The sequence below is a fragment of the Pecten maximus genome, chromosome 15 (assembly GCF_902652985.1).
Source record: "Pecten maximus chromosome 15, xPecMax1.1, whole genome shotgun sequence".
NCBI classification, from domain to species: domain Eukaryota; kingdom Metazoa; phylum Mollusca; class Bivalvia; order Pectinida; family Pectinidae; genus Pecten; species Pecten maximus.
In genome coordinates, this window is record NC_047029.1 from 21,778,629 (window position 1) to 21,805,019 (window position 26,391).

Consider the following 26,391-nt stretch of genomic DNA (forward strand, 5'->3'; position numbering starts at 1 on the left):
GTGGTGGTTGGTGAGTATAGGCCATGGCTGCATATAGATATTTCAGGTAATAATATTTTATTATCAGTTGATAAATGCAACGTATGGACATGTCTACACTAGAGTATAGATCAAGCCGGAAATTTCATCATCTTAGTTATCATATGATTCTAAATGAGCAAATCCGCCACCACAACTATGAAAATTTAAAAAAAAAATCGTCATTCGTTTTATCATCGTTTTTATACATTTTATCAACTTATTCGAGGAAACAAATAACAAATATTATGTGTGACATGTAAATCTCGGGAATATCAAAATTTGTTGATCTTTTGTAGTTTTATTTAAATGCAAAACTGAAGTACCTGTACTTTCAACCTGTATATCGCGCACGATTATGTGCCCTGACACTTTTTCACGAGCATTCCACCTCTGTGTCGTGATTTCGAAACCCACGTGAGTACCACACGGTTGCCTGGTACTAACCTTAAGCCGGTGTTTTTTTCCGGCTTTTCTTCGTCTCAAAAACCTGGCACTTTCTGAAATGACCCTGGTTGTTTATAGGACGTCAAACAAAATAAACATTTACATGTACTTTGGTTTATTTTTTAACGTCCTATTAACAGCCAGGGTCATTTAAGGACGTGCCAGATTTTGGAGGTGGAGGAAAGCCGGAATACCCGGAGAAGAAACACCGGCCTACAGTCAGTACCTGGCAACTGCCCCACGTAGTTTCGAACTCGCAACCAAAAGGTAGAGGGCTAGTGATTAAGTGTCAGGACACCTTAACCACTCGGCCACCATGGCCCCTCAAGTACTATCAATACAGCTACTGTTACTGGACATAAATCTCATAGAGCAATTTTGCGAAAATATTTTCTAGAAATAGGAAATAGAATGAATTTGTTCTTTTGAGATGGTATAATCTTAATCATCCCGCATTTTATTTCAACTGAGAAAAAGGCCAACGGCAGGCATTTATAAAATGTCCAGAATCGTGTTTGTATAAGCGAGGGGCACGATGTGTTGAGTCGGACAATGTTTTCTCGAACATTACTTTGTAGATCTCAGACGTTACCCCTGTCCAAACGCCAAATGGCCGAGCAACATTTTGTAATATAATCGTTTTTCGAAATAAAGAAAGAGCAGAGACTCGGCGTTTAAGATATAAGGTGGTGCTTATTCTTTGTTCATCTAGCGTGAATACGAAATAAACGATTGATCCTTATGAAATAACTTTCAGTAAGTTCAAAACAAGATATATTCAACTACCACAACTCCAACCATAACATCACTTACAAAGACAAACCAATGCACTTTTATTTGTTTTAAAGCATACACTATATTGATGTACAAGTAATTCAAGTTGGGCCGTGCTGATCTTTTGACAGATGATTACTGCTGTTGTAAAAATGTTGGCACGGATTAGTTAAACTATTCAGAAGAAAGACGAAGAAGTTGTATGCTTAAATATTATTCCGTTTTCAGGTGCTATGAATAACATGGATTATGTTGACTAGATAAAACACGTATATTTTTCTATCAAGTTAACGTTATCAGCTTTTCTTTGTGTGCTTTAAGATGATGTTTTTCCCGTCATAAACAAAAGTAAAATAACAAGAGAATACAAAATGTAACCCTTATAAACGAAGCTGCCGTTTAACTAAAACGAAACAGGATGAACTATTAATTAAGGATCCAGCTACAAGACAGTCATTATACATGTGTACGAAAATTGAAGCAGGTGTCGCGATAGGATAATCCTTTCCTTCTACTTCCCGTGATCACCACTCTATTCCTTATTTTAAGTGTAATTAAACTGCGGATTATTTATATAGCGGATGTTGTCAGTGAAGCAGAAGACGCTTACCATTTCAGAACACTTGGTCTTATCCTCATCGTGCTTTTTCAAGGGTATCCATGCAAATATATTGCTTAATGCGTGTAGTTTGCTCTCGTTTTATTGAATATGAAATAGAATTACACTTTAAGTATTATGTAGATTTTTCCTTGATTTTTCATAATTTCATCTTTGAAATGGGTTCTGTTAGGACAGAACATATATATAAAAGTTCGTTCGTTTAGCTGCATCGACTAGGCCTTTGAAGTATGAAAATTATGTTGTAATAACTAAAGATAAAGTTTACCACACAACGTTTTTGGCGGCGTGGCGCATGTTTGAGAATAAAACAATTTAACGGAATCAATGTCATTTTCATGTAACCAGAATAAAAAGATGTTGAAAACAAGCGTTTAGCATGTTCAAGTCACACTAGCGAATGCCACTGATATACCGATTGATATTTTCTATCTCTGAAAGTCATTGCCGATGTCAGAGGAACGAGTACTTCGATAAGGTTCTGACAGGACAAATTAATATATACAGATTTTGGTGATACAACTTAACATCACACGATGGGTTATCACGTTATTAGTAGATGATGAAGAACCCAGTTTTAAATGGCAGCTCACATGCCAAACATAAAAGAAGTCCTTACATGTTTTCAAATAACAATATATTAGTGGAGACATCGAATTTTAAGCAAATATATATTTCAATTGATAAATCTCACACGGTATTTTATATTATTTTATGATAGTCATAGTGTAGTTTGTTGCTGTTTTGGAAATGTATTTACTTTACACAAAAACCAATGCTAAGTGTTCATCCTCAAATATCACGTGACTTGAAACACCCGGTCAGATTTCTGGTCTAGAGTAAATATGAGTTATGTGAAATGACAGAAAATGGTACAAGTCATTATCACACAAGACAAAAAAAGGCCTTCTTAAAAGTTTTTTGTCTTTATTAAAAATGAAGAATGCAAACAACTATATAAAACGGAATACTCAAAGTTTTGCAAGACAAAAAGATAAAAATACAATGTTATGAAATGCAGAAGCGGAAAGATATATGTTATGGTTCTAATTCTTTAGATTCAATTTGTAGAACTTTCTACTAATATCTCTTTGTAAAAGATTTAATTCTTTAAAGATTTTATTTTCTATTATTTCCTCTCTGATTTGCAAAAGAAGAATGAGCTACAATTTTTGCGCGATAAAATATGTGACACATTCGGGCTTACAATGTGCTAAAATGTGTTTTAACATTGCATTTGCATACGTATAACATGTACATCGTAACACTGATTTATTTGATTTGTAGTTCAATTCATGGCTTGTTTTGATGTTGGATAAATTCAAATAATGAACACGGTAATATCTTGATACTATTTCACAATCATGATATCAGTTTTGTTAGCACATATAAAAAAGGGTTTCACGACGTAAACAAATATTCTCTAACACCCGGAAAAAGTATCAGAAAAAAGGACTGTAAAAATGTGATAATTTCTGTGAAATAGATACATACATTTAGCTGCTGTCAAAGTGACATCATAAATCAAAGATGTATTGAATCGAAACAAGAAATAACTCGTTATCTCGTCACTCGAATCTTATATTATACAAAATCAAAAAGAAAAAATAAAAAAACAATACATAATGTGAACGTATGCAAAATAAGAAGATAGACAGTATATAAAAATGATAACAGACGGTCAAACTTCTAACTCACTTAGAAGACACTAAGATAAAAACTCAGTTCCACCAGTAAAAATTCTTAATAAAATATACAAAATTTTCTCTGATACCCAAGATATCTCGAATTTCTTTCATGGTCAATCTGACTTCGAAATAATGAGATTTGACTGCATTATTTGAAATGTCTGCTAATGAGTGTTAATTTTCTTTTATAAATCACCCTGCCTTACTTAGTAAGTAATAATTAGTAAGAAATATTTTTTTAAAAGTCACACCTCAAAAGTATATTTATATGATTATTTAAAACTAGTATATGCTTAAACACTCATAACAAAAATGTGTGCAAATACGGTAAATTAATATCATAATTACAATATAGGCGTAACTGCGTAGTCGTGATAAAAACATAGCGTATCAATAGGAATAATGTAATGTTACAACTAATATCAGATTATATCATATTACCCTTAATTTGGAAAACCACAAATAAAACAATCTAGACTAAAATCAACTAATATTAAATCTCCAGTTTTCTTTTTCTTGCAAGAACAAACGTTACTACACGACTAATATATTTGTTCTTCCAAATAATATTATGATATTTCTAGATATATTAAGGTAAAGATAATTGATATACTACACAAAGTCCGAATTCCGTTTTCTAAACAAATGAATCATAGATGCTGCTCAATTTTCTCTCTTAATTGAATTGATTGTCATTTTAAAGGAGTTTCTTCCCTTTGAACTGAACCTCATCTTCTCGACGGCTGAAATCATTAGACATTATATGCTTAATAAATAGATAAACACTTATATACTTAGTACAATAGAGAAACAAACATACTGCCACTTACTGTCACACATGTATCAAGCGGGGCTTTCGCTCTAACTCAACACTTAATCAGAACAAAATGTTTAGGTTTATTTTGTATTCTACTTTGTGGACACCATTTTTAGTATGCAGAATTCACTCAAATTCGACCACACTCTCTGTGCTGCTGAAGAGCAAAGCGGGAGGCAACTCCTATAAAGAGACAATGAAATAAAATAAGGGGAAATTGAGCAGCATTTGTTTAGTTAACTATTTGATCGGTGTATTCTTTGTTTGTAGGAACATCATTTCACTTCTTCGCAAAAGCCAGGCAATGAAAAGAGAAGAGATGTCAATTTAATGTGAGAAAAAACAAAACAGAAAGGTGAATCGAACAAGAGAGAAATGAAAAGGTCCTAAATTGTTAAAACAAGGACAGCAAATCTATTTTGGTTATATGCGTATCCCCTACGAGCAAGACACAGAACACTGTTCCTTAATCTTCATTGATTCGTCTTTTTAGTTTATGCGTGACTTAAATGACTGAAAGAAAAACCGAATCGCAAACTGAATGAATGCGAGCATTCATTCAGTTTGCAAGTCAGATCTGGTATCTCGGCGTTGGTGTGAAACATAGAGCCATTCTCTAAGGACCCGAACGTTGAACTAAAATGTATGAGACAATGGCAAGGGATTCATAAGGAATAAAATGTCTAGAAGAAGTAAAAAACAAGAGTCACCTCCTCCTAATGGTATAATGGGAGATAGCGGATGCCTAACAGAGTATGCATTATGTATAGGTTTGATTTCTTGTAATGACAATATTGAATTTGTGTATATTTGATGTATAGTAATCACAGTTTTATGATTGTGTGTATGTTGTATGGTATTTGTATGATGCATGGTAATAACAATGGTATATTTGTGTATGTGATGCAAGAAAAAATCTACATTATAACGATAGTATGATAAACAAATTGATATAAACCAGACTGTCTTTTTGCTTCCTTAGTAGTCTTTGAACTGCAAATCTGACTCCAATGTGTATCTATCGAATTATCATTCTGGTTGTCTTCAGTGGAGTACCTTCGATGTTAATATCAGGGAAGTTCCACCAGACCATTGATGTGCTGTCTCTATTCCCATCATCTGTTAGATATCTGCCGTTAAGGTTGGTATGAAGACATCTGTTGTACCACCACCCACCACGGTAATAGCCGGCACAGTCAAATCCAGTAATATTATCGTTGTCTCTGTCATACGTGCTAAAGACGTTGTTGTGAGCAAAGGCCATGGCGTCACCTTAACAGTAAACAACTCACCACTATATGTATCAAACTGGCTTCAAATGAAAATCCTAATACTATTTTTGTTTCAGTCACTAATGATAACACAAGAGGATCGGAATTAGTTACTCAACTAGTTATTCGGATCATTCATTTAGTCATTACATTCTAAACGACCCATTAACACAGTGAAGGGAAAAAAGGATAAATACATATAAAACAAAATAAAACAGAACGTGTTTTAACCTCTGCCGACGGCATCAGAAGGGATTATCCTATAACTGAATCTAGAAAATATGTATTTAAACCATAGAATCATTATGCTTCCCTTAAGGATCATACCCACTTGAAGACATGGAAAGACTTACGGTCAACGTCACCAGAGAACCCCTGCACGGAAAGTCTGTAATTTTGGTTTTCATTGGCCACCTGGAATCGTGAGTACTGGGCATGTCCTTTAACCCCGCTCCAGGCCTCAAGTTCCACACGTAGGATCACCGAGGAGTTTGTCAGGAGGTGAAGATTGTCGTTACCTTTTATAAACATTGTGGAGAAGGTGACTTTCTCATTATTACACTGGTTCATATACATACACACAAGACTTATAAACGAATCAAATTCAGAAATGTCCCTATAAAATGTGGCGGACTTACCAATGCAGAAAATTGCCTATAGCTTGATATATGACTTACACATCCTAAATTTTGACACAAGAGCTACTAATACAGAAAGTGTTGTAAAGATTGACGAAAGACTACCTTACCAATCCAAAAATGTATCTATAGTTTTACACTGCGCTTACCCATCGAAAAAAACTGCCCTTAAAATTTGACTCAAGACTTACCATTCTCACAAACTTAACGTGATGATTCCGTGATCGCTAGGGATTGGAAAAATCGACCTCAAAGGGGTAGGCAAAGAACGGTATGATGCCACTCACGATCGAAAAAATTTAGTTGATGTCGTAAATTTACAACGTCATCAATGTCCATGCACATTCTATGGGACATTAACGATGAAGTGATGAAACGGTTTCAAAACACCTTAGAATCTGTTTTTTTATGATTCCAGAATGGGGAAAATAATAAATTATGGGTTTGTTCCGTGGAAATGGATATCTCGACCATCGTGGAAACGTTTGACTAGCCAGCCAAATTCTTACACGGGTTGAAATATCACTGTTAACGGTACAAGCCTATGTAAGATTCTATCAATCTAATTTTTTTTCTAACGATTTACACAGGACTTAACAATCCAGGAAGTCCGTATAGTTTGACCATTCAAGAAATTACCGCTATATATTGACACAGGGCATTCTTATCCAGAAATTATCGCTATAGTTTGACACGGGGTATACTCATCCAGAAATTATCGCTATAGTTTGACACGGGGCATAATAATCAAGAAATTACCGCTATAGATTGACACAGGGCATACTCATCCAGAAATTATCGCTATAGTTTGACACGGGGCATACTAATCAAGGAATTGCCGCTATAATTTGACACAGGGCATTCTTATCCAGAAATTCCCGCTTAAATTTGACACAGGTCATACCAATAAAGAAACCCTCGCTAAAGTTTGACAAAGGGCATACCAATCAAGAAATTATCGCTACAGTTTGACACTGGGCATACTAATTAATAAATGCGTTATAGTTTGACACAGGGCATACCGATTCATGAATGTGCGTATTCTTTGACACGGAGTTGTCCACACTTTGGCTGATTCCGACTTACCTATCCAGAAATTTCCCAGTAGATCCCCGAAACCGTTTTTGTAGTCTGCCCAGTTACGATAGAAATCAATATCTCCGTTTATTCGTCTCTGTAGCACCTGTGTGTATTTGCATTAACACCATTAAGATAGACGTTGACTATATATATTACCTACAGAAGGCAGTTTAAGATTATTATAGGTGTCAACATTAATTATAGTATAAATTAGTAGCTAAACAATAGATCTAACGTTTTTCTGGTACATGTGCAATTAAGATGAAAAAGTCTTATCGAAATTACACGGTGTCTAGCACGCAATGGTACGAAGAACATACAGCTGGCGTCAACATGTCCGTGTGTACTGAAGTGTAGATGAAATTATCAAACACAGTCACACTATAACACGTGCACAAGGAGGAAATATCCAAGAAGACGATTAGAATTTGAAATAGTAGCAATCGCTTCTGTAGAAATCTTATCTTAGTGTACCAACAGCCTCCATATTGCCTCCGAATCTTCTTACATGAAATTTTGGCTGCGCCCAACGGTATACAAATAATGCTGCTTATCCTAGTCATACCGGTATCACGCTCATCTTCATTCAATGAGTTATCATCCTTATACGTACAACATTTCGGGCCATTTTTTTTCCAATTTCAAAAAATCATTTTTCATTGAAGGAAGATGTGTTTAATTTGTTTAAACTAAATAATGTATAATTAGAAACAATGTCATGATTATTATCTAACTGATCACATGAAGCCCTCTGATGTTATTTTTTTTATGAAAACCGCTGATTTAATTTTCAACTTCATATGAATACTTCCTATTTAATTTCGGAATGATATCAATCAAATGGTACATGTCAATTTGTGTTACATGTAACAAAGACAACACGATATTGATAGTAGGTATACAACATATATAATTGTCTTGATATGCAAACATATTTGACTGCTCTAGTCTTAAAATAGCATGGAGAGGTTGTCGTTAGCAACTGACCAGCTCTCCCTTCAAATTCATGGATTCTGTACTTTCTGCCGTATGACTGCCTGCTATACATTTGCAGACATCACTATAGATCTTCCCCTGATATTAAATAACATTATCAGCTAGTATTGCTACTAAACCTGTTTTAGTCCTGCTTCGGAAATAAATACTCATCATATGATGTGACATGTAAGACAATATAATATTGTTAGATAAAACAGAAGGTGTGATTACTTTTGGATCATTTTTTTTTTCAGACTGAGAAATTTAGACATATCTTCTGTATTATTTGAAAAGGAGCCTTAACCGACAATAAAGATACAATGATATATGCAAGTCCAGTTAAAGTAAATACTTTTACAACACAGACATGCCTATTACGTTTTCAAAGGTAGTAATGAAATGCTTACCATGTTTTCAAGTTAATAGCCAAAAAGTTCGGACATTTCGTTTTAAATGGAAATTATAAAATTATAGTCAGCTAAGCAGTATTATACATGTTTTGACTCTTTAAAAAGCAGTTCTATCATTTAATCTATAATTTCTGTAAGGTATTGTTATTATATTGACGCCATTAGTGTACTAGTGAAATCGTGTTACATATCTAAGGTATTGTAGAGTCTCTCGTGTAAACATTAATCCACCTTCACTATTTAACGACATTTCCATCAATAATGCGTTATCCCATTGGGAGTTGCAGAAAAGACAAACACATAAAATGCATTAATTATGCAAAATCTTACCAGTGTCATTATGGATGAATGCCAGTGTTTATAAATGTTTAAAGCGTCACTGGGAGGACCATCTGATGTTATATTTTGCTGAAGTAATATCAGTGAAACTATAAAGGTTAAATTATATCATTTGTGTCTTATCAGAAAGAATGTTTTCTTTTTATATGTCCATGCTTGCTTCATATGGCACTGAGGAACATGTATAACTCAAACAGACACGAGTGCATAAAACAGTTCGAACACAGATGACACATTCTTGTTGGCACAGTAGCCATAGTATTTGTTTAAAGAAGATAATTTGACGATTTACAGTTTCTCAATGGATGAGGAAGTACATGTATATGGCACCCGTCGAAAGAATGTTTGACGGATGCATCATATTCAAAAACAGAAATAACATTTGGCAGTATCAATGTCAATGAAATCAAGAATATCACACATGTTCGTAGGCAATAGCAACAGATTAATGCAATTGAACCCATTCCACAAGTAATGCAGAATATTCGTCCCAAACATGTTTTCCCTTTATAACGGTCAAAGGTCAAAGAGACCTACGATAAAGATGAAACCATGTCCTAAGTATATAGTTTAAGTGGCAAATAGTGTAGGAGACAAATATTTCCTTTGATGTAGGTCAAAGGTCAAAATGTAGATCAAAGAGACCTACTTGAATAGGTCAGAGTGTCCTACTTAAACTACATGACACACCGCCTCAAGTAAGTTAGCACCCACGTATGAACTTCAACTGACAAAAAGTGTTGGGCATACAGCTTGTCTTTTATGTAGGTAAAATGCTTAAATCAAGATCAAAGTGGCCTAGTTTTCCTATATACCATACCTCATCACCTAGATCAGCCCATGCAAAAAGTTTTAAGTTTAAGGGATGCCATCTGGAAAAGACAGGACAAAACTGTACTCCCAACCCCTCCCCTGTTCCCACTGGGGGACCAATTAACAGCGTATATGTTCGATCTACTGTGTTTCTATAACAACGATGTCGTCTGTCAATGATTGAATACATGACATTGGTTTCATTTTCCGTCATAAACGATCAGTGCGAGTGATATTATTCAATTCTGTCCATTAAGATTTAGAGTGTTGGTCCAAGTTTTTATCAAACGGTATCTCTTGTTAAGGGTTGGTATACAATCTTATCCATGGACCACTGTTAATGCGTAGCATTACCTTGATTAGTCCTGCATATAATTCACGGGTCTCGTCGATGAAGCAGAAAACGCAAGTCAAGATTCCTCCCCCCTCCCCCAACAGTGAATGTAAAATTTGGTCCACACTACGAACAAACTGCTGATCATGAGTGACCTGTCTACAAAGTTATACACTGTTCATTCCGTTTTGACGGTGTTATGAAATGAAACCTATTTGATTAATTAAAGGTAACTTTACAACTGTTTTGTCTTGTGTCATACTTACAATCCATGGTCCATCTGCAGTGTCCATATCACAAAACAATGCGAGACTTTTTCCTTCTGTAGTAATGGTGTAGATTCCCGAGGGAGATCCATGCGGGGCCTCCTGACAGCTGCCCAGGACTTTAAGACCAAAATGATTAGACATTGGACTCTAAGGTACATAAGGTATTCATGCATTGGCATTTTTTATTGCGTAAAATAATCTAAACATATTTGAAATCGAAATATTTGAATTTGATTTGACATAACTTTACCAAACATATCATTCGAACATACAGTTAACTTACTCAAATAGGCTTTATTGATGATATACGTTTTTCCAGGCAGAAAAGCATGCCAGAATTTCTAATAAACGACCTTGATATAGGATATGTTTTAATTGGTCAAATCTTACCGCGCAGCTCTAGAAGAATTGAGGAATGTAAAACACGTAAACAAAATGACCGTGAAGGATAACATTTTCCTACTGAAACCTTTCTCCCATAGGAAATAGAACTTATTTTTTTGCGTCAGTTTTTGCCGGAATGGGATTGTTCCGGAGTTATTTCGTAATAGAGTTAGGTTATGAAAAAAGTGTCAAATAACCACCAATAGCATCAGATTTAGTTTCAGGGTTTGTTTATAAGTATATATAGTTACTATTTTTATGCAAGAATTGAGGCTGGTAGCGAGTTAATCCCTAATTCATATCCTAATGTCAAACTAATATTCAATAAAAAAAAATGAAAAATCTATTACAATTTGTATCAAATATTAATATAAAACTGTTTAATGATATATTGCCATAATTATCTGATATACAAATACTGGTAAATCCTTACTTTGATGGTGATGCTATATACAGCCCAAACCTTAGAGTCGAGTACAGCATGATATATTGGACAAGTACATACCAGCTTTTTAAACTACATAATACTCTACACACTTGAAAAAAAACTATAGTGCCTTAGAAACATTCTTCTGTATATAGATTTGGGAGGGGCGGGGAGCTTTTGTCTAGCCTTCATGCATATGCAACATATATTTACTGCTGTTACTTGCTGGCTAATCGTTGCGATGTAATCGCACACAAAAGTCTATTAATGAATGGTTGTCTTGCCCTAACTGCCCAATATAGATTAAATCAGATATATAATATAACATGACTATCATTATCAATCAAGCAATTGCTTTATGATGAGGCAAAACGTGTTGCCATGTGAACTTATTGAAATTCTTGTGTTATTGCTCTTTATCAACACATTAAACTCTGCGTGCATATTCTCCCAATTTCAATTTAGCAACCCCATGGAAGTCCTTGAAGTATCAAAGTGTCGTATTTGCCAATAAAAAATAGCGGCGACATTCTAATATATTATACCGCATCACTGCAAAGAACGCGTGAGTGCAAAACACAGCAACCGGCAAGATGCTGAGACGGATTCATTAACTAGTGATGAATAGAAAAGCGATATTGTCTACGTTGTTTTCCTTAATCATCCTAAACGACATTAAGCTACCAAACACAACTGTCATATATACCACAATAGCGATATACGTCAAAATTCATTTTCTTCGTGCAGTATGTTACATGTACTTATTTGTGATATGTAGATTTCAACATTGAATGTAGTTTTGACTGCGTATCCGTTGGTATCACGTCAGTTGTCAGCAAGCATGTTCCCTATTGAGCATGACGATTTCCCATTATAATTAGTCTTATTGTACAGTGCATTTTGTAATTAAATTTTTTTTTTAAATGAACATTGGTTAAGTTTGTGTAATAGATTGCGTTGATATTCATTAAGACAATTTTGTTAAGTGTATAGCCATTTTATACTTCTTAATTGTCTTAAATGCTATAGCCAAAAAACATAATTTGTCTCTCCATTTTTGCTTTGGATTTTGCTTTATTTTGGTTAGTTAGAGAGTAACTACAATAAACATTCCAGGGTTAAAAAATGCTTATGTGTATACGAAATAAAGATACTTACCTGGAGTCTTAGAGAAGAACATGGTTGAATTGGACATGTCATCATCTGTCCCCTCGAAAATGAAGCCGGAGTAGATGTTACACCTTCTGTCGACCTCCGTGTACGAGAAAGCTGAACACTCTTTTTGTTGACAATGCATCGCGCACATTCCTAGGTTTGGGATTTCATTATTTGAACTGATAATGTCCACACTTAGATTTGTTTGCGCTGCATGGTATACTCTGTTGAACAGGTCAGTTTTAGCCTCTCTGACAAAGGCGTCTGTGGTTGAAAAAAGTAAAATAAAACACTGAAATATCATTTTCTTTTTCAGTGCAATTTCCTGGGTTGGCAAATCATCTTAATAAGCTGATCATCAAAATATCCTGTAGCACCTATATTAGGGAAGCGACTGAAGCAAATCTGGCCTTGTCACCAATAATTATTCGGTCTCACATAACATCGTATACCTTCCGTCACTCTCATATCACTATTCTCTACAATCATTGGCTGAGAGGACACACGTGATGGAGTAATAAGTTCAACCTGATAAATAAGATCAATTCACTTGGTGCAGAGAGATCTTCTGGTTCTTCTAGACAAGAGATACAGCACTTGTTGCATGACCTCTTGATAGTTTCGCAGTAGAAATGACGACTCATCTACTGCATACTATATCCATTATCCATAGTTATTTAAAAAAAAAAAACTCATTACAATGACCTTAGTTTTCATAGTGTTAGTCTTATTAAGAACTAAATAAACCAAACCAAACCAATATTAAGAACTGTTGTTAAAACTTAATCAATGTTTTTATGTTGGTTTCTTGTACCGTTCACTGGTGATATCTCAGTTGACTAGAGGTATATCTTTTGTAGCGTGTTCTGTCATATGCCCAATAAAAAGTCACAGAACGTGTCACCAAATTTCCAAACTTTATTCCAATGATCTGGTACAGATCTCCAAAGGTTTCAGATAGATGTACAAAGTAGTTATGAAGATATGTAGCTATGTAGCTATGTAGGTGAAACCGAGTGTGACAACCCATGCCTAAAGCCTAAAGATGAATCCTACGCAAATGTCAGACCGCCATGACAGAATTTTCTTTTCCGAACCACGAGGAGCCCAAACTAGTCGATAAGCTAAATTCACAAACAGGCTTAACTAAACGATAAATGCCTGACTATAGCTATTAAGACAGAACATAGCGATTCGTTTTTTTCATAATTACTCAGAAACAACGATTTTTGTTTTAACTACTTGTTTAACTGTTATAAGAAAAGAAATAATAACAATTTAAACAACAACAACAAATAGCTCGACAACAGAAAATTTGATACCATTGCCCATTTGTGTTCACGCCAACTGAAAACGAAACTATCAAAATAGATGTATTATGTATTTTAATAGCTTGAATGTATCAGTACAATTAGGTTTTTATACTCTGTAACACAAGGCGCCACTACACAGCTTGTGTTTTTGGTGTATATTGATTGTAAGATCATTTACTTGATAGTACGATCAATATTCTGCCAGAGCGGTAAGCATAATATATACAATGTCCCATGGGTAATAAAAATATACCGATGGAAAGAAAGATAGGATGTTCTAGAAGGGTCCTACGGAATTTTTTAATTTATTCATTTTTTTAGTTCGGAGTTTGAGATATATATTTTTGAACGTATTTCTAATGTTGTTTGGCCCTGAACAAACTAGGGTAGTAACAACAGAGCCACTCTTTGAATATCAATCTATTGATAAAGGAAGCAGGGATGTCACTTTCTAGAAACGGAATATTAAAAAGTGGATATATTAAATCATCACGCTTATCATACAGCTTACTTGTAAGCTTTTCCTGCTGTCTTCTTTAATGATAACACAACGTCAATATATATAGGTGGAATTGCAGGACTTCGCAAGGTCTCTGCTATATGATTATAAATAACATAAATAGTGTAAACGTTGTTATTTTCGGGTTGGGGTCATTTTCGCGATCGATCCACTTTCGTTTGTAGTTCGATATTATGCAAATTGATATCAAAATATTATATGCGTGGCGGAATTTTTCGCGATCATAAGGACATGTAATGAATAATGAAATCCAAGCAATTCCGAGTAACATCTCACTGCATATGTAGTTATGTATACATCAACAATTTAATCGATAGCGTCACATATCTTTATCAAGGAGTGCATAGTCATGAGTATGAATCATAATGACATTTTTGTCCTGATGCATACCAACGTTGATATAATCAGGTTTATCTATCGAGTCCCCGGAAGCTTGTTAACACAGAACATGTATTTTTATATTTTTGATAGATAATTCTAATAATCTCGGTGCACCAGGTATGGTTTGGGATAGGTCTTATTATTGATTGATGAACAAAGAATTGTTAATGTTATTAAGATGTTAATATATCATTGGTAGAAATTGATATATGCTTATTTACTAATTAATAGCTTGGGATTGATATATATAGACATTGAAGTCTTAAAACATTAATGTTGAACTATTTTTCATTTCCTTGTTTAACATCATATTGCTTTGTTTTATTAAATACCATCGAGATGTCGGTTAGTAATTTGTCAAAATGCAATTAATCTGTTAAGAATGAAATTAGAATAATATTCCTGAAGCTATGAACACAATACGATAGCTTACACATATTTTATTTGGCAGGGAGTTGATTGTCAAGGGAATGAAACACAATGGCCTTATTGTCTGTATGAATACCAACGTTGTCACGGTATATTTTTTGTATAATATTCTTACGTGCTTAAAAACTAAGTTATAAATACCCGTAACACTTGCATAAGTTCAGATATCTTTCTAGAAAACGCTATCCGTGTACTTTGTCATCGAGATGAAAATGATATGAAATTGATTACTATGACTTTACATGAATATGATGAAAACCTGTATCCAGTAAGATGCTTAAATATGACTGAACGAAAGTGTGATAACAAAGGCAGATGTAGGTTTATCATTGCATGAGGTCAAAATCAGGTAAGGTGTGTAAACTTCTAACGTTGAATTGATAAAATATGGATTGGTTATGTCCACCAAGTATATGATGTATAACCTGAACAGGTTTCCCAAGTGAACTTCTATCATATTGATAATGGGGTAAGACTCTCTTTCGGAAGAGCATATATTGCCCTGTAAATATGATTGTGAAATGTTATCCACTGTTCTCATGACTTAGACGCATACATTGTACTTACGTTTTGAGAATTAAGTTGAATAACAGTATTTATTACATTTTTACCAGTGAAATATCAAAAATTATTCATTCTATATAAGTGATATTTTCAAATTAATGATTAGAAAATACCAAAATAATTGACCAATCAGAAAGCCCGACATATATGTCAGCAACTGGACAGGGGAAACAACTTCTTTTGTTTACAAATTATCGCTGTAGGCCTAGTTAGCATACTGGGTAGGTTTTTTGTTGATAAAAAATGTAATAAACAGAATATCTAACAGTGTCTTCAGTAATACCAAACATATTTCACTCGTGTGGCTAATATTTTGATATAGTATGTGCTGCGCACTCATGAAAAATATCAAAATATTAGCCCCACTCGTGAAATATAATTGGTATTACTGAAGACACTGTTAGATATCCTCTATATGTTATGGTCTATTTTAGTTCAAGGGAGAAAACTGACAATCAAATGCGAGTCTTTAAACATATATTACATCTATTTATATTAAATATATTTTCTACTTTTTGTCGGCAATATATAATACAATATCGTATATAACTGAACAGTTTTGTGCTTGTTTTATTTTATTGTTCTTCAATTAAATTAAACTTAAAACTTCAAATGGAATATATGCATTCAAGTCAATTCAACTGCTTATTGTTGGCCTTTTGAGGCTGCAGAACTAAATTAAACATTGAATATCATATATTTTGACGTAATTATTAAAACATTGTTACCCTGTTCTGTAGGTCCTGGGGCCAAATTCTGGTAGTGGTACATTTTTTGTGAAAAGGCAACTATAGAGTGAATACATTTCTCATTACTTTCCCTAATTTTGCTATTATAGAAGTGAATTGGTATGTTCTCCTATTATATTAGCTTACACTTATTTAATGGCATGGTAGCCGTCATGACATGTATTTCAATTTACAGACAAAATGTCGCAAATGGATGATCTATGCCACTGTAATCTTTCTTGAATTTAACATAAATCATATATTTTATTATTACGTTAACTCTGACATGAACCAGTCACTTAGCGGCGAAACTGTGGATAGTATGTCTTCATTTCTTCTGTCTGTCTTAAGGTGTAAACCCGGGATATATCGTTCTGTTGGTGTGGAGTTAAACTTGACACTAACACATATGAAACATCATATAATTATGACGCCATGATGACTTCACTTGATTGATTTTGTTATTGAAAACGAAATAAATGGTTTCGCTTAATTTTAACAAATTGGTTTAAATTCAACATGAAATTTGTAAAATTTAATACAACCATCATGCTATATTAAGATATCATACTGATACTAAACTCTAAATTTTAACTGGATAAACCTAGCACTTATTAATCATAACCTAATGTCGTAATATTTAAGCTATATTTTATCATTTAAATAGAACATCCTCCACATATTGAATTGTTTTTATACATCAAAATTGCATATTATCATGTTGAGATCATATCTTCACGTACATGTGTTCAGTCACATTAGTTATCAACTGAAATAGCCGTTTTATCGGCAACATATATCTAATGTTTACTTATCATAGCATGTGTCATTTCATATACTGGAATGCATTTACCTTCTCAAATGTCCATTTGTAGAGAGGCCTACAGAGACACATGATGAATCTAGTGAAGAGGACAGTGGTGTTGCTATGGGTAATTACCGAGATTTGCTCTTCAGTAGGTATGTATACGTATCTGGAATAGTCAGGAACTGATTTTTAAAACACACAATGTATACATAGTTTACCTCACACACAATTAGTCCAAATGTTCCTTTTTTCCCAATTCAGCTCATTATTATTCTGAAACTATAACCAAATATATGTATAACTGAGCAAATCGTGGAATCCGTTAATCTCACCCTTACATATCGGATTTCTAATGTTTTCCGCGTTACAACAAAGAAATCACGGACTCGAATAGCATGATTATATATATATATATACCCTCGACACGTCAATCAGATTCCAACCATCATTGCAATGGGCTTAAATATATGTCCTACACAAAACGTTATAGTTTATGTTGTGGTCTTGTATTGGTTGATTTTTTTGCTGTCAAGAGACAAATTGGTTTCCATCGGTTCGTACTAATTAATATTCATAAAGCTTGTATTTGTCAGATATATTATATTTACAACATATTTTCCTCTTGTAAGAAAATCACAATAACTATGATCGAGATATCATTACGTTGCTAATTGTCATACCTTATCCCATAATGACCCCTGACCTATATCTGATTGGTGGATATAGACACTGTATCCGGTATGGAAAGTCACATACTGTACTAACCTTTGTTAAAATAGATATAACTTACTACAGATAACTTATCTAACAACCAGTATTGTCTAGGTGCCTTTCTGTGTTATCACACATCTGTTTATCGACCGACCTTTGACTTATCGTATTGGTTAAACGATAAAGCATACACTCGTGTATGCTGTTACCACGATGAAAATACTCGTACTAATCCAATTCAATACATTTTGGTTATATCGTAGCGAACTCTCTATTTACTTTTAAAGGTGCTAATATATTGTGTTTCTGAAAAGTCCAATGCCATTGTATCATGATATTAAAAAATATAAAATAAGTGTTTTACAAAACATTTTAATATCTCCTAATTTGTAACTTCAATTTCAATATTTTATGATCATGAAACGAATCGGTGTTTTTATCATTCCATGCCTATTTCAATTGTTTTTGTCTTAAAGTTGAGTGAGTTTAACATTGATAAATAGTAGCTCGGAAATACAGAAAGGAACACTTCATTAAATGCATATTGTCTAGGGTAAAAATAAAATACAGTCGTAGTAATATCATTGAATCTTTTTAAAATTGGTATATGATTATTGTATATATTGCTATATTTATTGTTGGCTTAGGATGTACACATTGTATCTACTCCCTCATTGCAGGATTAATATGAGACCACGTAAATTTGGATCTTATCTGTTCTCTCCTTTCTGTTAAACTTTCCTGTGTTTCCCCAGATACAGCCTTTCGTTGACTTTTCACTACTGTGAGGAAGGCTTTAGATTCTGTCCAGTGTGGGAACGAGATGTCTTGTTTAAAATTATATTGAGGCTGAATGTGACTTTCTTATTACAGTCTCCCGCTGTACGAGTCAGTTAGGTAGCATTATATAATCGGTATTAGTTCACACAGAGACAAGCACAAATATATCACAGCCTCTAACACACACAGCATCGCCTTATGTATATTGTCCTTAAATGACCACAGCTGTTGATAGGACGTTAAGCAACATGAAGACACAGTCGAGGACATTCGTATACTTATCATCGACATGTTAATTCGTTTTTTATCTTTGTTAACATTTGTTTTAGTATATTAATCATCATATTGTTTACATTCGTATACTCCCCAGCAACCGAACCGTGTAATACTGCGAATGTGTTACCGAACATGGATAAACGAGGACTTAGTGATCATCCACCAACCGGGAGCCATCCTATTGACGACCATTACAACATTCCTGATGGCGGAAGTTGGTACAGAGTTGAAGGACAGCAAATGCTTACCAATATATCGACCGCGGGTATCGAGATGTGTGGGACAACTTTTCCCATATATATGCAAGGTAATGTCGATCCATGGACTCGAAATGTGTGCCTTAATCCTTTGGCAGGTTTTGTCCATGAAACAGAAAACGCGTACCCTCTGGTCCTCAATGAAAACCATAATATACATCTATATATATTGCTTGTCTTAGATTTCGTTTTATTAATTTCGCATTAGCATTATTAATGATTTTATATGTCGGTATTCTTTTTGCTCTTATAATCGAAAAAAACCCACTTAAATTAGATTGTATGATTAGAATGGTTTACATTAAAATAAGAATATATAAGTATTTCATATGTGTTATGCACCTTATCAGATGGGTCCAGTTTGTTTTATACTTAGTCTTACTCGTAAAATGCGTCAGGCTTTTTTTACGAGCAACTGAAAATATAAATTTGGATAAATTTATTGAAAAAAGTAGATTTTTCCGACTTTTTTTCCGTTTCATGGATTCCATTTCTGTGGTGTCTGTTTCATGTCAATAATTTATTCACTAAAATAGCGAATAACAGTATCTCTAAAAGTAAATACATCTACAAAATATTAGATACAAAAATTAACTACAGACCGCCCAATATACATGGTGTGCTTTTTTCAAGACTGATTTACCCGATCAACTATTTATTCCTTGAGTTTGTCATTATTGTCACATTCTTTTTTCATGTCGATCCTAAAGGAGCTATACCAAAATTAACGGATGGAATTGTAAGCCGAACCGTTTGTACCATCACCTTTGGCAACACGTGCAGCCATCCGCAGCACATCAAGATAAAAGTATGCCAAGATTTCACGGCGTACTTTCTCTCGCCTCCTCGTAGTACTGGCTCAGCATATTGTTTTGGTACGTGTGACATGAGAGGATGTATCTTTTTTAAAGGGAAAATACCTCTTTTGGTAAACTTGAAACCAAATAACTGAATATTAAGATATATTTACATTTAAAGGTAGATCGACAAGAAGGACAAATAAAGAGATTTTAACACACATATACATGCACAAACAAGGATAGACAGAAAGTGAGACGCACTATAAGTACAATAGACCTAGACTGCCATGGAGAAAGTTCCTTCCCAAAAAACAAAACCACTGACTTATTCTTTATTGCGGCGAGGCTAGAACATCAATATCAGAACAACAAACAATGATGTGTCTTTTAATATCATACTTATTTGTAAGTTTTATTACAAAATTGTTGATGACGGAGCCTCCTTAAGTGTAATCAACTTCAACTATTGTTAAAATTGTGACCATTTTAATTATTCTTTTTTTTTTAAATTAGGATATTGTTGCTGTTAAATCGGGACCTTATTATTCAGTGTAATCGGAATCAATTACGATGTAAAAGTTTATTGCTTTTTAAAATATTACAGTGTACCATCGCTGTTTTCTTGTGTATCCCATTGTCAGTATAATGTCACTGGGTCAGGTGTCCTTCGACAGTATGCTTCAGTGAGGTAGCACTATAAATCGGTAAAAGTTCCTGCCTATCACCAGAAGACTTAACATAAATATACCACAGTCTCCCAAAACACACATACATGTACCACACGTATGTATATCGCACGCACGGAAGGCCGTCCTTAAATGGCCTTAGCTGTTGATAGGACATTAAACAAAACAAAACAAAATCCTTATATATCTTGTGTTGCTAAATACTGAAGATATCTGGTTTGAGACATGCCATATTTTCACTGGAATATTGCTTGATTGCACTGATCATCAACCTACAAGATAAAGTCTTTCTACCATCATAGCGAGTCAAGAAATTATTTTCAAATTGTGAACATATTCAAAATTTTGAAATGTCTAAAGCTTTACAAGATTTGAGTAACCAAAACAGCTGTTGTCAATGAAAATTATATTTCAAGTGTATTAATATATCTTTGATGATATATATCATGCCTTCTCCATTTTTTTTTGGCCCAAATCACCTGAATAGTGTTGCTGGGCCGTTAAGGATTCATAACTAAGATAATTATCGGTTCTTTATCAATCTGGAAACGGTTTGTCTTAAATGTGCATACTAATATTTCTGTTTTAGTGACTGAAGATGAAACCAGTAAGTACCTTATATTTTATTTAATATCAATAGTTAAGAACATTTTGCTTATTGCTTAGTCGAGTTATACGAATGTTGAACTATCTTAACTGATATTTCTTTTAACATTTATTACATTTTAAAAGTATCAATAAAATTGTATATACTTTTATTCATTCATAACTGGATGGAAAACAAACCCCTGCTCTGTCCTAAATATAGACTTATCATTATAATATTTTTCAATTTTGAAAATCATGATGAGGCAGTTGACCCCATACCTTTTTACATCCGATCGATTAATTGATCCCCGGATTTATGGCGAGTAAGTTTAAACTGCCACCAAACCAAAATGTTAGGTCCTACCTGGTCATCTTGGTGAATAACAACCCAGCTTGATATGTTTTTTTTGTTTTTTGTTTTTTTTATTCATTTTTTTTCCCATTTGATGTGAAATATCATATTTTATGTATTCACTTACAGGTGTTGCACCAACGTACCTCATTCCAAAGCCCTCCTTATCAAACAAGCTGGTAAATGAGAGTATCTACCAAAGGCTACAGTTTAAATGTTCATTTGAACCCTCGCTTGAAGATCTATATTATCAAGTTTTCTGGTTCGTCGATGACAAGCCCCTATACGTGTCGAAAATGGCGAAGAAAACGGAACCGGAAACATTTGTACTGCAGGAAAAAACGGGTGTGCTAGAAAAACTTGGAATAAATGTGCGTACATATCAACATGATCTTCTTACAAACATTTAGTTGTATATGATATTGTTTTTGCAGATTTAATGAAAGATCCATTATGCTGTATCTATATCACAGTTAGTGGATGTATATACATGTTGATATTAAAAGATTGCTAGCTGAATACATGGATAATTAATAACATATTTTACTAATTATATGTGTTTTTCTTTTACTTTCTCATACAGTGAAGTTGCTTAAGTTTTCATGCCAAACCATAATAATGTAAACAATGTATATTTAATGACGTCATCAAAAAATAGTTAGCTGAGACATTGACTTTGACATACTTTATGTTTCAGATCGCGTGTTCTGTTCGTGCAAAGACAAAACCGGACGGAGTACCAGGGCCTATGTCACAAAAGAGTGTTCAATTTTATGCTGGAATCACGGTATGTTCGCACACAAAAACTATGTCGAGAGTTAAGAGTAAGGCACTATAGGTAATATTTAAAAACAAAATACCGATATGCAGATGAAATCCTAATTCTAACTCAATAAAAGGAGAGCAAAATATATATAAAAACACATTAACCTGGAAACACTTCAGAACGTAAATTAATTTCGACCAGGTGATCAGGAATGGTAAGCGTCTCCTGTTCCTTGGTCGAATGATAGATACAAGGATTACCTCACTCTCCGTATATTAAGCGAATACTTATATAGTGGTACCGGTTCACAATACACACACACACACACACACACAAATATTCATATTGGTGATTATTGCCTTCTTAATATTTAAAGTTGCCGTTCGCTTGTTCGTTTTTTATCTGAAGATAACATTGGACTAATGATGTGCAGAGATAATTTTGTTATTCAGTCGTGTTGGTAGTTCGTTCATGAAGTTGTAGTGATATATCATAACACTAAAGGCGAAAAGTTTACGAATTTGAGAATTAGACTACTGATTCGTGATACTATTTTTTCTTCGAAGAGGAATAATTCCTTATGATTGATTATGAAATATTCTTTATATTGCAAAAGCAATAATATTTCTCTAATCAGTGATAACCTCGCTTTATCGCAGGTTAAGTTGTCTTCTCTAACTAAACATAAAATAGCCATGCTAGCATGGGATAGAATGTAGGTCTATTGGAATATAATCATACAGTTCATGGATGCTTGGATAATAAGATTTCGTTATTGCCGTATGTTTTGTTTTCGTCATTATGCTATTGTATGATGAAGTAACATAGTATCATTATGTTCATGACAAAGAGTAGCTATTTCTGTAATAACGTTTCTTTATTGTTAATAAAACTGATCTATTTATGTACCCATTTAGGTAAAGACGCCGACAGTCACCGTTTATCGTGGTGGCGCAACACATCGCCAGACGTACATTGTATTAAAACCGACGGTTCCTATAGGATGCCCACCTTCAATACATAGACCGTGTATTGTCAATGTCGAAATAAGCATCCCGCCCCGGCATCAACAATGCACAGGAAGTATTGGATCGGTACAACAGGGTCAAAATAACAAATGCGGAGTGCAGATCTCGCATCTGGAATGGGACCGCGAGCACAGAATTGAAGTATTCTGGGTTGACGATCAGGCATACACCATCAATGCAAATAGCTACAAAGTTAGCATGCACACAATTTTGAATAACTATCGTCCACTATGGGGAGGGATTAGACTGTCTGACGTCAGTGTAAGTACAATATAATAGACGTTTCGTAACAACTAGTGGAACTTTACAATGTGATGTAGCTACTTAATGTGCAGATAGTTAGATATCAAATACTGGTCAGGTAATATCATATCTTAAATAGATGTATCGTATTAGAGAGCCTAACATAATCATAATAATAACCTGGAGTTCAACATACCGTTTATCACAGCAACATAGCCGTCTCAAAGCAATTAACAGATTATTATCATTTCGTATTGAGCCTTTAGCAACCACCCAGTGTCTTTCTTAACTCTCTGGGAGCACACAGTCGGAACTGCCATTTCAGTGCTAACGGCTTACACGCAGAATTTCTTGCACTGCCTTACCAAGTATTCATGTATAGCCAAGTCGAGAGGAACACACCGTAATAAAGTATCTTGTTCAAGAATAGAACACATCGCCTGTACTCGGACTCGAACTAGTGAGCCATCGGTCACGTAGCCCTGCGTTCTACCATTAGACCACCATGCCTCCAGATGTACTGGTATAACATATGTATTTTCTGGGGGTTAATATCCGAATGAAAATAGTTTGAATCATTGTCTATTTCTATGTGTTTTTATCATTCTAAAACATTAAAAGGGATAATGATGTAGTATTTTGTTTGTGTTATCCGATGTATAAATATAGTTAACATTATGAATTATGTATTATATATTTAGTTATAATGTGTACATGGCCAGTGCGATTTTTGTGTATTGTTCAATCAGTCCAATTTTGGGCTTCTTAAATGGGGGTCCCTATAGAGTCGGAGCGCAATAAAAATTTCTTTGAGATCCAGTTCATTTTTTCTTCACGATTCATTTGCTTATTTTAAGGTACAAGTTAGTGATGAAACTCAAATATGGAAAGGAAAGGAATGCCATGCAATTTGTGATCCACACATGAAGACGTTTGATGGAAGGTATATTTTATGAGGCATTATCAGCTTACAACCCGATATTAAGCATTAAACTGATACCAAATAGTAGCATACAGTCGATATGAATACAATTTGGTCGACAGATAAATAGAATGAAGGGCGACATGGAATATTTATCTTTCACCCAAATTGTATTCATATCGACTGTATACTACCATTTGGTAACAGTTCGATGCTTATATTTACATTCATAAGATTTTTTATTTTCTGTAGGTTATGACGCGTTTTAATTTGCCGCTTACCCTATCACTGACGTCATCAAGTTCAAATACCGGAACAGCCGACATTTCCCAAAGGAATAATATAGTCCCTGATGACGTTATTAATAGCAAGCACATACGATCGTTTTCGTACAAATTTGGCTTTATTTTTATTTCATATACGTTTGTAGATATCGTCAAATTGTTCACAATTGCATAATTTCTGATTGTTTGAAATCGAAACAGTTTTTTTTCTGAGCAATGATATACGGTTATCATTTAGAAGTGATGCGGCGTTGAACGAGCATTGCCCAGGACAGACTGGATTCCTCGGAAACACTTATGTTTCAATCGACTGGATTCACGTTATTTAAAGAAGAATATCAGCTCTTAAATTCAAAATGAAAGTCGTCTTGACAGTAGGGGAAAACGATTCCAATGATATTTCGTTCGAAACAGATTCCAGTCTAACTAGTAAAGCTCAGTGTCGCTAACTTAGCAGACGATTTTCAACTTCACAGGGGCTTGAATTTGTAAGGTAGGCCTTTGACATCAGTGAATAACCACAAAACTAAAATCCAGTAGGCCTACACATACACAACCGGAAACCATGTCGATACTCCCGATATTTATACAATTTTTTTTATATAAATACTTTACTTTTATTGTTGTCGTGTCTTGCATTTCTGAAAATACGGAACGAGCCCCTGTGAGTGTGACGACATTGACAATTTTATCATATTTCGTATAGATCAAGAATGGCACTTATAGTAATTTCGTGTTGACTACATTTTTCTAATTATAAAATAATACTCTCATAACTTGTGACGTTGCTTTATTTTTCGCGATGGCTTCTGTAAATAAATGCTAGCATTCCAAAGCTCTCTAGACTGAAAGTAACTGGCGGCCATTGTTTAACCTACAACACCTGGAGCTGTATTTCTACACTGACCGAATCACTGTAAATTGTAGTATACAGTCTCATGAATACAATTTGGTTTACTAACGACAAATAGAGTAATGCAACACAGAATGTAAATATAATGTAATATATGCATGTTGTGAAGAATCATTTACCAATATACATTTACATATGTAGGAATAAACCTAGTATAGTATAATGACGTATTGTCAAGCTTAAATACTGCATATGTTAGAAATGTTTTTTGATATGCATTGCTTTATATACATGTATTTATGCAAGCAGGTAAGAGTCACCGATCCTACAAAGACCAATACGGTTGTACAAACGACAGTACAAATTATAATCTTTTCAATACCAAATCAGCAAAAAATATGTTTTGTTACTCGTTCGACGGAAAATTGCAATACAAAATAATCATCAATCCATCTATATATATGTAAACATAGATGAATAATTTGAAATTGACAATAAATTTTCCATGCACTATTTTAGCTTCAAAAGGAGTCATAATCAACATTACACGTAACATACCGTGTATAATTGCCAAGATTGTGATATACACATATTTGTAATTTTTCGGTCCTCCTATTGAACTATATTATAACAATTTGTAA

At 34.1% G+C, this 26,391-nt stretch overlaps 2 protein-coding genes across 2 annotated transcripts in view; one reads left to right on the plus strand and one right to left on the minus strand.

Moving 5' to 3' along the window:
- Positions 1–5,955: 5,955 nt before the first annotated feature.
- On the minus strand, positions 5,956–12,603 carry LOC117343314 (angiopoietin-4-like). Its single transcript, XM_033905657.1, has 4 exons — positions 12,465–12,603; positions 10,493–10,611; positions 7,359–7,455; positions 5,956–6,152 (listed from the first exon to the last, which is right to left on the minus strand). The coding sequence occupies exons 1-4, from the start codon at positions 12,601–12,603 to the stop codon at positions 5,956–5,958; spliced, it is 552 nt and encodes a 183-aa protein (XP_033761548.1).
- A 2,411-nt stretch (positions 12,604–15,014) lies between these two features.
- Positions 15,015–26,391, plus strand: part of LOC117343315 (von Willebrand factor D and EGF domain-containing protein-like) — an 85,213-nt gene continuing 73,836 nt past the window's right edge. Inside the window, exons 1-10 of the mRNA XM_033905658.1 lie at positions 15,015–15,020; positions 17,272–17,356; positions 19,066–19,278; positions 19,939–20,103; positions 21,304–21,321; positions 21,784–22,025; positions 22,352–22,441; positions 23,338–23,709; positions 24,549–24,634; positions 25,952–25,962. Of these exons, the coding sequence (XP_033761549.1) occupies positions 15,015–15,020; positions 17,272–17,356; positions 19,066–19,278; positions 19,939–20,103; positions 21,304–21,321; positions 21,784–22,025; positions 22,352–22,441; positions 23,338–23,709; positions 24,549–24,634; positions 25,952–25,962 (1,288 nt within the window). The remainder of the gene's footprint in view (positions 15,021–17,271; positions 17,357–19,065; positions 19,279–19,938; positions 20,104–21,303; positions 21,322–21,783; positions 22,026–22,351; positions 22,442–23,337; positions 23,710–24,548; positions 24,635–25,951; positions 25,963–26,391) is intronic.